This window comes from Gymnoscopelus braueri (genome assembly GCF_963280865.1).
Source record: "Gymnoscopelus braueri genome assembly, chromosome: 22".
Classification (NCBI taxonomy): domain Eukaryota; kingdom Metazoa; phylum Chordata; class Actinopteri; order Myctophiformes; family Myctophidae; genus Gymnoscopelus; species Gymnoscopelus braueri.
The window spans coordinates 8,187,609-8,199,297 of record NC_137624.1 but is presented as its reverse complement, the minus strand read 5'-3'; the positions used below and the strand labels follow the sequence as shown (position 1 = coordinate 8,199,297).

At 41.9% G+C, this 11,689-nt stretch overlaps 1 protein-coding gene across 1 annotated transcript in view; it reads right to left on the bottom strand.

Annotated features, from left to right (window-relative positions):
• Nucleotides 1–11,417, bottom strand: part of enoph1 (enolase-phosphatase 1) — an 11,721-nt gene extending 304 nt beyond the window's left edge. The window contains exons 1-5 of the mRNA XM_080419555.1: nt 11,317–11,417; nt 7,520–7,621; nt 3,826–4,028; nt 2,237–2,369; nt 1,795–1,918 (exon numbers count right to left, since the gene is read on the bottom strand). Of these exons, the coding sequence (XP_080275681.1) occupies nt 1,795–1,918; nt 2,237–2,369; nt 3,826–4,028; nt 7,520–7,621; nt 11,317–11,400 (646 nt within the window). The 5' untranslated portion in view covers nt 11,401–11,417. The remainder of the gene's footprint in view (nt 1–1,794; nt 1,919–2,236; nt 2,370–3,825; nt 4,029–7,519; nt 7,622–11,316) is intronic.
• Nucleotides 11,418–11,689: the final 272 nt, after the last annotated feature.

The following is an 11,689-nucleotide window of genomic DNA, read 5'->3' as shown; positions in this document are numbered from 1 at the left end:
CGCGAAGCGACGCGCTTGTGGATCTGCTATTTTTGAAGCTTTTGTGTGACGCTGTGGTATGATCAAGTAGAGTGTTAATTTACACAAAAAGTTTAATATGGAGATAAGAGGTTTCTGCCCGACAGCGACGATATAATGGTTAGCAGCTCGCTTGCCTAATTTATACACTGTCATAAATAGCAGATCTATAAGCTCACAACGAGACGCATTGTAGATCTGCCGTCTTCGATGTGCAACACCGTCATACAAGATAAGTTGAGAACACACACACCAAACTGCTTATCCAAAGAAATGTAATTGAAGTCTTGCATACACAGAATCACCTTTGCATTGACTTTATTTAAAAGATCATTTAATAATAAATGATAATATTTTAAATAAAGTCAATGCGATTCTGGGTGTGCGGGACTAATTTTTTTGTCAATACCGTCGTACAACGTATACAAAGTATAAAATGAGTCCATTACGGAAGTGTAAATAGAAATGACTGAAAATGGCAAGTACCAATAATCAAAATAAAAAATGTACTACTACTGGCTTTTAGCTGCATTAAACACAATTTAAATGCAAATCTACAGTTGCAATACGAAAATAATCAAAGTCACATGCAACACACTCAATTTAAGGCTGGCTTTACACTTTCACGCAACTCACAACATTTTCACACATATTTATTTAACTGTGCTGGATATATGGAATGCAGACAAAATCATCAAGTAGACCTCTCAGAAAAGGCTATCAGTGCACCAATGCTTCTGGATATCGTCTGTCGGGTGGAAACCTCATATGTCCAAAACGGTTACTTTTCAGGATTCAAAAAAACAAAACTGTAATAGTAGCAGATCGACAAGCTCAAAACGCGTTGCTTTGCGCCGCGTTTCGAGCTTGTGGATCTGCTACTATTGTGTGACGCTGTAGTATGATCAAGTAGGTCGTTGATTTACGAAAAAACACAATACGTTTGTATATATGGAGATAAGAGGTTTCTGCCCGACAGCAATGATACAGTATGCTAGATGAAACAACATGGCCTAAAGGGGGTTAAACAGGTGTGGGTGAAGGATTAGCTGTGACTACTTCTTCACACTGTATTCAAGGAGCTACATCCAATTCGTCTCCAGTGATTGAATTCACCTGGGCTGGCACATTATCCACACTCTGACTAACAAACTGTGCCAACGGTGAGATGTCTGCAGCTGCAGTTTAAAAACAAGTTCCAAGTTAGCCCGATGCATACTTCGTTGTGTGCGGTGTCGCACACTGAAAATAGCGGATCTACAAGCTTACCTGCGCATCACTGTGTGACGTGTTGTGGGCTTGTAGATGCGAAGCAGGGACCCCAACTATAATTGTGTTTCATGCATTTTTGAGAAAGCCTTCCATTCAACTTGACGAGAAGCTTTCAAAGCTCGCTCACCATATTTAACTGATTGTCTCATCAATGTCTGTTGAACACAGATATTTCAGACTAGCTTGGAAGTATTCCACAGGTTTTTCTTTTAAGTGACTATGGGTTGAAGTGATGCTGCAGCTTTGATGGCTTCATATACAGTATATAAAGTTCCCATCAGTCAACAGTTTGGTGCCCCCCTGTAGTAACTGTGAGGAGCCCGCCCTACAGTACATAGAGACATGCCAAAATACTTTTTATAGGTCCAGCACATCATCTGAATACTAATGGGTTCATTCTGGATGTTAGCACAACAAAGCAAAGCACACCATTTACATTTTGCTTTATCGGTGTACAGGTTTAAAATGATATCCCCAGCGTGCCCGTATAAAACAGTAACATACCTCGAGTGACATCGGTCAAGAATGTGATTTCTTCAGGCTGACATCCAATTCTTTCTGCAATTCTTTCATAGCTTTTGCCCTCTACTTTTGCCCCTATGTTGGTGTCAAAGTGGCCATCAAACAGCTGAAATGGTAAAGAATTCCTCGCATTAGCAACAATGCCTATGATATCAATTAAGCCAGTACATGATACATGTCTGGTTGTCATTCCAAAAACTTATGTCACAATGCAAAACATGGTAAGCCCAAGTTATACTTCGTCATATGACGCTGTCGCGTGCCCGAGAATAGCTGATCTACAACGCGCCAATCCGACGTGTTGTGAGCTTGTAGATGAGCTATTTTTGGCATGCAACAGCATCAAACGATGGAAGTGTAAATTGGGCTGTAATTGTGGGGTCTATTCTCTTAAGCCCTTTATGTGGGAGGCAATGCTGCTCACATCTAAAACGTCTCCCTCGACGGAGTATCCAAAGAGAAGTTTCTGGGCCTCCACACTTCCTGAGGAGTAGATATAGACCTTTAGGCCTCGTCTTCTCCACCTTCTGATGGATGGAACTACGTCTTGGTAGACTCTGCAATAAGACCAAGACAAGGAACAATGACAACATTTTAATTGCTTCATGAACCTATACTTTAGAGTATATCGCTGTTGTCGGGTAGAAATCTCTCATCTCCATATTTTTCCCTTTTGTCTTTTTTCGTAAATTAACGCCATACTTGATCATACAACGGCGTCACACAAAAGCATCAAAAGTAGCAGATCCACAAGCTCGAAACGCGGTTAAGTAGATCTGCTACTTTTGCCATTTTTGCATTTGATCCTGAAAAATGTTTCAATTATTTTGGTCAGTTTTGGACATAATTAGATTTCCATCCGTTTCTGTATAGGCAGATACTACTCTTGAACTAACTTGTTAATATAGCACAATGTAAAAACCTCAAAAGCGGCCACATACACAAGTGCCAATGTTTGAGGGACGCAGAGATAAAAAGACCCAACGTTTTAAACAGATACAACTGCCTACTTCGGGGTACTTCTTTTTATCTCTGCGTCTATGTGTGTGCGGCCACTTTGATGTTTTCTGTGATCTTATGCTGTGGGTCGGCACCACAAAGAGGACTGGTGTGAGTGGCATTTCTGTGAACTTAAATGAACAGCAGATACTATCTGCGGTTTGTCACAAATAAATAAAAAAAACCTTTGGAGCATTCAACAAGTGAGTTGGGAGCCCCGCTTTGTTCCTGTGTGACTAAAGGCTGTCACGATTATGAAATTTTACTTGAGGATTAATTGTCATACAAATAATTGTGATTAACGATTTAATTGTATGGCTTTTAGGCTTTGTAAACAACAGTTGCACAGGGTAGATATGACAAAAACTTAAATACACAAAGAAATGACAATGACCGAGCCCGGGTCCCTGGAACAAAACCTTTTTCAGATGGGGGTCCACGGCCAAATATATATATATCAATTTGGGGGGAAAGGATTGAGAAGTACTGCAGTAGATCAGTCAGGTTTGATATTAAATATAGATTTTTACTAGACCATGTTTCTAGAGGCTTTAAAGTTTACATTCCGAATTCCAAACACCTTGTGAACACAAGGACACTCGGGTGCCTGCCCACCACCGCGGTGCATCCGGCTTTGTCGACCGTACAGTATATACTACAGTATATACGAACAGAATTGTCCGGTCTTTGGGGTGGCGAAGCCGGGGCGGGGAGAGGAATATTTGTCGCTGCACGTACTCCTACGGGCTGGGGGCGGCACCTGTCAGCAGGGAGTGTTGGGAGAGAGGGAGAGGGCTTCTCACTGGCAGGTCAGTCAGTAGGCTACAACAGGAGTGACAACACACAAATATGTGTGGGGAGGAATGAATTGGAAATGGGATAACGACTAAATTGGGGAGAAAAGGGGGATAAAATAAAATGTGAACAGTTTGCTTTAAATCTGTTGAAATTGGCCATGATGGATTGACAGACAGGGTGCATATTTAAAAAGGAAAACATAATCCGACTACTTACTCGCCTTTGATTCTACCGGCAGCATAGGCTACCCTCCACATGTGGCCTTGGAGCTGCTTCAGGGCTGTCGTCTTCCTGTCCGAGGCCATGGCCCACAGCACTATATCCATCACTTCCCTAATGGCCTTCTCCTCATCTGTGTGGGCCGTCTGGTCCAAGGCGCGTACAGGACATGCCCGGTTCTGCCTCATGTCCTCTTCAACCTGACACGATGATAAGACACCACAGGCTTTTCATTAGGAGGACATTTAAGCATGTTGTGCATTTCCTTCAGTGAAATGGCAGGAGCGAGAAAGGTGAGGAACCCAGGGGTTCCCAAACTTTTTAGGTCGAGACCCAAAAGAGAAATTTCTCCCCTGGCGGCCTGGCCTGGACCCAACAGAAATACATTATGAATTGACCACTTAAGCCCCATCTAAAAGCCTGAATTGATCTACAAGCTCACAACGCATTCAAAATGATTCTGTTGAAAATGTAATTTTGCTATATCAAGCAATTGTTTTTGGAAAAGGGGATATTTACTCACAACCTATAAACATAGGTCCTGACCCATTGTTTGGGAAACACTGCTTTAAAAAAGGGATAGTTCACCCCAAATAAAAACTTTTTTTCTATCGATTAGTCACCCCATGGAGACTTGAATTCATGGATATTATTTTGTTTTTGTCGCATTCCTAAGACAATAATTTGGTAGGCAGCAGTTCCGGTAGGAGACACAAGGGAGACTCTTTGTGTCTCCTACCGGAACCGCTGCCGGTCATCAAATTATTGGCTTAGGAATACGACAAAAACAAAAAAATATCCATGAATTCAAGTCTCCATGGTGTGACTAATCGATAGGGAAAAAAAGTAATTTTGGAGGTTAACTATCCCTTTAATTAACTAAAAGTAATAACTAGTAACCAAGGGTTTAAGAAGGCTTTCACACAACAAGCAAGCTTCTGGGTCATGTGTGAACAAGAGACAGTTTTAAAATGCTGGCAAATCAGCACCGGTAACTTATTTTTTTAAACCACTTAAAACACTTTATACAGTACTTAATTTACCAAAGTACCCCAGGGATGGCAGGGATCTATACTAGACCGGCTAACATTTCCCATTCACCAACTCTTCTTCATTGAAAATAGCTGATCAACAAGCTCATAACACGTTGCTTTGCAAGGTATTGCGACGCATTGTGAGCTTGTAGCTTTTTGCCGTAGGCTTGCCCCAGAGTACGGACACTGGGGTTTATTGAGGCACTAAATTGGCGAGCCCTGTCCTACATCAGTGACCTACTTTGCCCTCATTCTGCCCCTAGTCCAGTGTTTACCAAACGGTGTGCCAAGGAATACTGCTGTTCTGTGAGACAAGTCTGACAACCACACATAAGTATGTGAAGGTTAGGAACTATTTTTCTATTTACTATATCTGTACTTTGTGCGCACTCAATAGAGGTGAGGCAAATTATATATCCCAAAACAATATTTTAACCACTTCCTAACTGGCGTCCCTAATTTGGAAAGTTTTAACAGTTTCTCACGCATTGTGAGCTTGCAGATCTGCTATTTTTGGCAAATGTGCCCCCCAGAATAAGATGCTGGGGTTCAAGTGGTTAAGGGTTGGTCTTAAGTACAAGGTGGTGTTCACAGACAGACGGAGACACCGACGTATAGATATGGCTGACATGGGCACCAAACAGCACCGAGATAATAGTCGCGCACATCCAAAGACTAATTAAGGCAGTTGTTGGACCAAAAGACGACAACAATAAAAGAAGGCTTGCGCGCTGTAGCTCCCGTAAGTGCAATTTATTGGCACAACCAGCAGCAGTGACACGTGTCAAGCTAATGCTCTTTATTAGACTGCATTCGCTCCAAACATCACTGCTGCTGGATGTGCCAATAAATTGCACTTAAAGTGCTACAGTGTGCGAACAGTCTGCAATATATTTTTTATAATCATGGGCTCTAATGCTGTACATTAGTCACACTTGTGAATCGTCAGCAGAATTTGCTGACGTGCCCACATCAACCTCTTAAAACCCTATACATCCCCCAGGGGTCTGTAGTTGGATCCCTCAGTTTTTTCCACCCTCTACATCACAAAGTCGCCTTAGCTAAAATAGACGATCTACAAGCTCACAATGCAACGCAGCGGTCGTGAGCTTGTAGATCGGCTATTTTCGCTGAATGTTCAAATATTATGACCCAAAATATGGACGCTAGGGTTCATTTATGTAGTTAACCTCACAGTGCTGACAGGACACTTTATCGATGCCTGTGTGGAACCTGGAGAAAACGACGGCTTAGTAGGCATCAGCTGAGTGCACCAGTTTACTGCCCTCAAACTAGACGCCTAAGGGGCTGATAACACCGAGACGAGTCACTGCAGGTGCAGACACTTCAGAAACGCCTTGGCACTTTGTCAAGCGTCTATATACGAACACAATTGACCCGTGTTTGGGGGAGGGAAGCCGGGCAGGGAGAGAGACATTTGTCACTGCACGTACTCCTACGGGCTGGGGGCGGCACCTGTCAGCGGAGAGTGTTGGGCGGGAGGAGTAGGACGGGGGCTCTACGTCTGCGTGGGGAGGAATTAACGACTAAATTGGGGAGAAAAAAAGCCTCGACAGAACAGCGCATCGGACAAAACAGCATGGTGCGCCTAGGGCTGTCACGATTATGAAATTTCACTTGACGATTAATTGTCACTCAAATAATTGCGATTAACGATTTAATTCCTTTTCTGTTGTTGGAACATGGGAACATATGAATAATGAATAAGTTTCTGTTTGGCTTTTAGGCTTCGTAAACAAAAAGGCGCACAGGGCAGATATGACAAATAACTTACATAATTGTATAACTTATTGTATTGTATTACTTAATATATGTATATGTAAAAACGTGTTGTGATCTGCCATTTCCACAATTTTGGAAAATGTTTGAAAATACATGATTTTCTTTTTGATTATGCAAAAAATAGCAATTTCTCAAATAATTGCGATTCGGCGATTATGTAATAATTGTGACAGGCCTAGGTGCGCCTATGGAGAATACTTTCCGCCCTCCGAGCTGTGAAAGGTCTGGCTATGCAAGACTACTGTGGAGGGGACCTGCATGTGTAACCGGTGATCAAATAATGAATCATGGGGGGAAAATTGATTCAAGCACATGTTCAGTAATATAATTTGCCATTGTCCCACCATTCCACACCAAAAAAGGAAGGAGTGGTGCGACTCCACGCCTTGCACTGAAAAGGTGCCAAAACTTTACTTTTAATGCGTTTCTAAAAACCGCTAGAAAAATGTGACATGCTGCCACAAGGACTGTAGACCAAGACAGCCATTACAAACAGAAAAGGAATTGAATTGGGAGGTCACACCCATACAATAGCTTGTGTGTGTGTTCTAAACAAATCATTACATTTGTTGTCATGACATTAACAACTGGTGTCAGTAGCACATTTACCATAGTAATGGTATCGTCGCTGTCGGGTGGAAACCTCATATGTCCAAAACTGTCAAAACGCACTTGCAGATCTGCTGCTTTTGTGTGACGCTGTAGTATGATCAAGTAGGGAATTAACTTACGAAAAAACACAAAAAGTTAGAATATGGAGATAAGAGGTTTCTGCCCGACAACAATATGAGAATACGAAACTAGTCTATGAGCCCTCCCCCACGGAGTACGAACATAATACAAAACCCCTGTACCTGTTTCTTTAGGAGATGAACATCTTGTTTGCACTCATCTTCTTCCCAGTGGTTAGACAGATAATCCTCAAGATGTTCTGTGATGTATGGAAATAGGATATCCTGCAAGAGACAAAATAGCCAATAAGCTTCACAAATACTCGCTTGTCTTTCGCATTGTTCTTTGAATTGGCCACACTCTGGACTGATAAAAGGACAAGACAGGGTGATGAACCATATCAGCAACAGATACCCCCTACAACGACCGTGGCCGGGCTAGGGGGCCTACCGCAGTATCAAGAGCAGCACCACCAGGTTCATGAACAGCTTCCACCCGGCTGCCGTCAGACTGCTGAACAAGGCATGAGCCTTGTTCAGCAGTCTGATGACAGGCGGTGTCGTCAGGCTGGTCTCAGACCTTTGCTCTTCCTTGGACCTACCTCTGGATTATACCAGTGACAAGTGACTTGGACTTTCTTCTTTGCTCTACCTCATGGACCTACTTGCAGATTATACCAGTGTCAAGTCTACTTTATGTGGATTATGCGGTCGATTTTGCACCTTAATCCCATGTACAACGCATTGACTTTTGTCTTTTTTGAGTGTGTTTTCTAGCACCTTAACTAAGGTCCATAATAAGTATATCATGCACAGTATACATCTGCTGCTATGCTCACACACCTTTATATGTCAGGTACTATGTGTAAATTGGTAGATCATTTGATCGTTTTCTTTCATTGATCTCCTTTCCCCCATGCCCCCCCCCTTCTTCCCTTTCTTTTTTTCCTATAGCAATAACAATACGATGGGAACTATGCACGAAAACGAATTTCACCCACTCTTTTACTTCTGTAAACCTGTGATGTGACAATAAAGCTGATTCTGATACTACAGGTATCATGTCAGGGGGGTATTGTTGTAGTGACCAACAAGGGTGAGGCCCCTCAGCAGCAGCACCTGCTGTGTTTTCAATCAACTCCGTCCCCATACTGCTGGGAAATCTCAGCAGGAGGATTAACGTTCCATTCACCAGGGCGGTTCCTCATATTCACAGTATCAGTAATAATCTATTCATTAAATTAATTTGATGTTCAAAAGTGCTGTATGGGTATGTGATAAATTATCGGCCAGCATTTATCGTTCCCCTCAGTATCCAACCTCGGCTGCATCAGCCCTCACCTAAGGCTTGAGCCGATGTGCTAGTCCTCGGATTAAGAGGCCGATAAGATATACAGTATTAAACACTGTACAGATATAGTTACCAAAGGTATGTTTGTGGAAGAGTCAACCAATTCCATCTACCATGCATTTCCAAAGGATGAAAAGGCAAGTGGTAACCATCATCACATTAGTTTATTAATTCATAGCACTGCATGTGTGATTTCATTTTTTTTTGGGAAACAATTACTATTTCAATTCCCAGTTCCTTTACATTGATACATTGCTCATCTGAATAATATGATCTAAGCTGCACTGACCAGTTGTGACAATATATTATAAGAGAAACTGCAAAAAATTATACTGTAATTCAATTTCACATATTAGTCTTAGTCTTATGCACACCTGTTTTTTCTTAACAAATACTTGTTCAGGGTTTTGCCCTGTAATTTAGCAGAACCCCAGTAAGGAGGAGTGCTGAATGTTGCATAAGACAGAGACACACAAAGTGTAATTTGATGGCAGTCTGGATGAAAGCAAATTATTTCAAGCAGAGTACAGGATACAACTTGGCAATCATTCAGCTTCTTCCAGTTTAACTTGAAATGAGAATAACTTGCTCACTTGTACTCAATAATTTGTTAATTATTTCATTATCAAAACCTTCCTGGAACGGATTGCTTGCTTTATGAGCCAAACCCACTTCACTGTCACAGTTCCTTCCAATCACATCCTCCTGAATGTCACAGAAGGCAACGTTTCTTACCACATTTACCCATTTTATCTCCAACATTCCATAAACTAATTAATAAAAGCTGAAGAGACATTTTCTCAAACCTTTGCTCTGGGAGCAAAAGATGATTTTAAACTCTCCCCTGTGTCAACAGATGAGGTGTTTAAAAAAATTGAGTGCACTTCAACAACACAGAGCCACAGGACTCGACAATATCCCTGCCAAATTTCTAAAAGACTCCATTGCTCCAATCATTACTCACATAATAAACCTCTCCATCATACAGGGACGGGTCCCTAACGACTTCAAAAAAGCAAGGGTGACCCCTCTGTACAAAAAAGGAAACCAATTAGACCCTGGCAACTACCGCCCTATTTCTATTCTTAGCTCCATCTCGAAAGTCATGGAAAAAATAGTCTATGAACAGGTCGATAAGTATCTTGCCGAGAAAAATCTAATTTACAAATTCCAATGTGGTTTCAGAACAAACCACTCCACTGACACATGCCTTCTCTATTTGAACGACTCTATCAAACAAGATGTCGACAATGGCAAATATTGCGGCATGGTCATGCTGGACCTCCAGAAGGCCTTTGACACCGTTAATTACCCAATTATGATCGATAAGCTCAAAGCAATAGGTTTTGATGATACGTCGGTGAGCTGGATGAGATCCTACCTGGAAGGGAGGGAGCAAGTGGTGGAAGTAAACGGCACCCAGTCCCCTCCCCTCCCAGTGACTTGTGGTGTTCCGCAAGGAAGTATACTAGGACCTTTACTGTTCCTGATATATGTGAACGATATGTCTTCAGCTTGCGACTGCAAACTGTTCCCATCTAACCCCTGCTCATTTTGCTAGGATTGGATGGCTTAGGGTTGAGGACAGGGTACAGCAACTTGCTATGGGCCTGGTCTTCAAGATACACCACAACATTGGGATCCCTCTGTATTTGTCTAAATACTTCCAAAATGTTAATGAAGTCCACGATCATAACACCAGAGGCAGCTCCACTAATCATGTTCAACCCAGATTTGGCTCAACAAAAGGGAATGAACTCGTTCTCATGCTATTCATCAAACATGTGGAATGCCCTACCAAAAGGAGTAAAGGAGTGTAAAACCCTACTCACTTTCAAAACTGCCCTAAAGATACACCTTCAGGAGGCCCCTGTCTAAGTCTTAACCTACCCCCCGCCCCTTTTCTTTTTCTTCTCTTGTAAAAATGTTTCACTCTTCATACCAGTAACCTGTAAGCTGATTGTATGACATTCTGTATAGTAGTGTGTATATCTGTCTGTCTCTTATATGTCATCATGATTTGTGTGCATGGGGATCTCATCTTAAACAGGCTCAGTGCTTAATGAGTCTTCCAGTTTAGTAGACCTTGTATTGTGAATTTGTACTTCCATGTACTGTTGTTCTCATGTCTTACTAAATAAAGTACATCAATCAATCAATCGTCCTGTGTTTGTTATGAGCTTATTTTATACCAACCTCTATGGGGAAACCTCGCATCCACCACCTTGCCAAAGTGTTTATTATTTACGGGTAAGTAATCAGATCCTGTCTAGAGCCCGCCTACTATATCCGGTAATTTGCACGCACATATTTATGCACGGACACAGGCCGTTTCCGTATCCTCTATAGACCGGATCTGCAAAGCAAATTGATCCCAGTAGGCAGACTGCCATGAGACTGATATGACATCCCCATTGTTTGTAACTCGCCCAGTTTACTGTGTACATTCATTGTTGCTCTGCTAATGTATGCCACCGTTTCAATGCGTTGCTTTATATCACGTTGCATTTCAAATCCACAGTGAAATGTATCCATTTCTGAGTGTGTACGAAATGTAACCAAATGGACCCATTTGGTTACATTTTGTACACAGTGAAGAGTTCAATGAAGATTAAACAGTGTTGCTTACCTTTACAAAGGTGATCGGTGTGGTTGTTCCTTCTATGTCTAGCAGTAGCGCACAAGTACATGCCGGGATCGACACAGTAGCCATTTTTCGGCTGCTGTCTGTCTGTTGGTCTGTTTGCAGTGCCTGTCTAGCGCTATGGTCAGTGTTGCCATGTCGGCTTATTATAAGCGTCTTTGGTAAATATTGGTAGTTGTGGGTTGCGTTTTTTTGGCGCTTGTTTTGTTTCCAAAGTGTAGTTGCTTATTTGGGCTTGTTTCCTAATGTTGTTTAAACCATAGCCATAAGAAAGGCATGGCTTGCCTTAAAGTTTAAACCAGAGGTTCTAAATTATTTCATGTCAAGGACCCACAAATGAATATGTAATTATTATCTA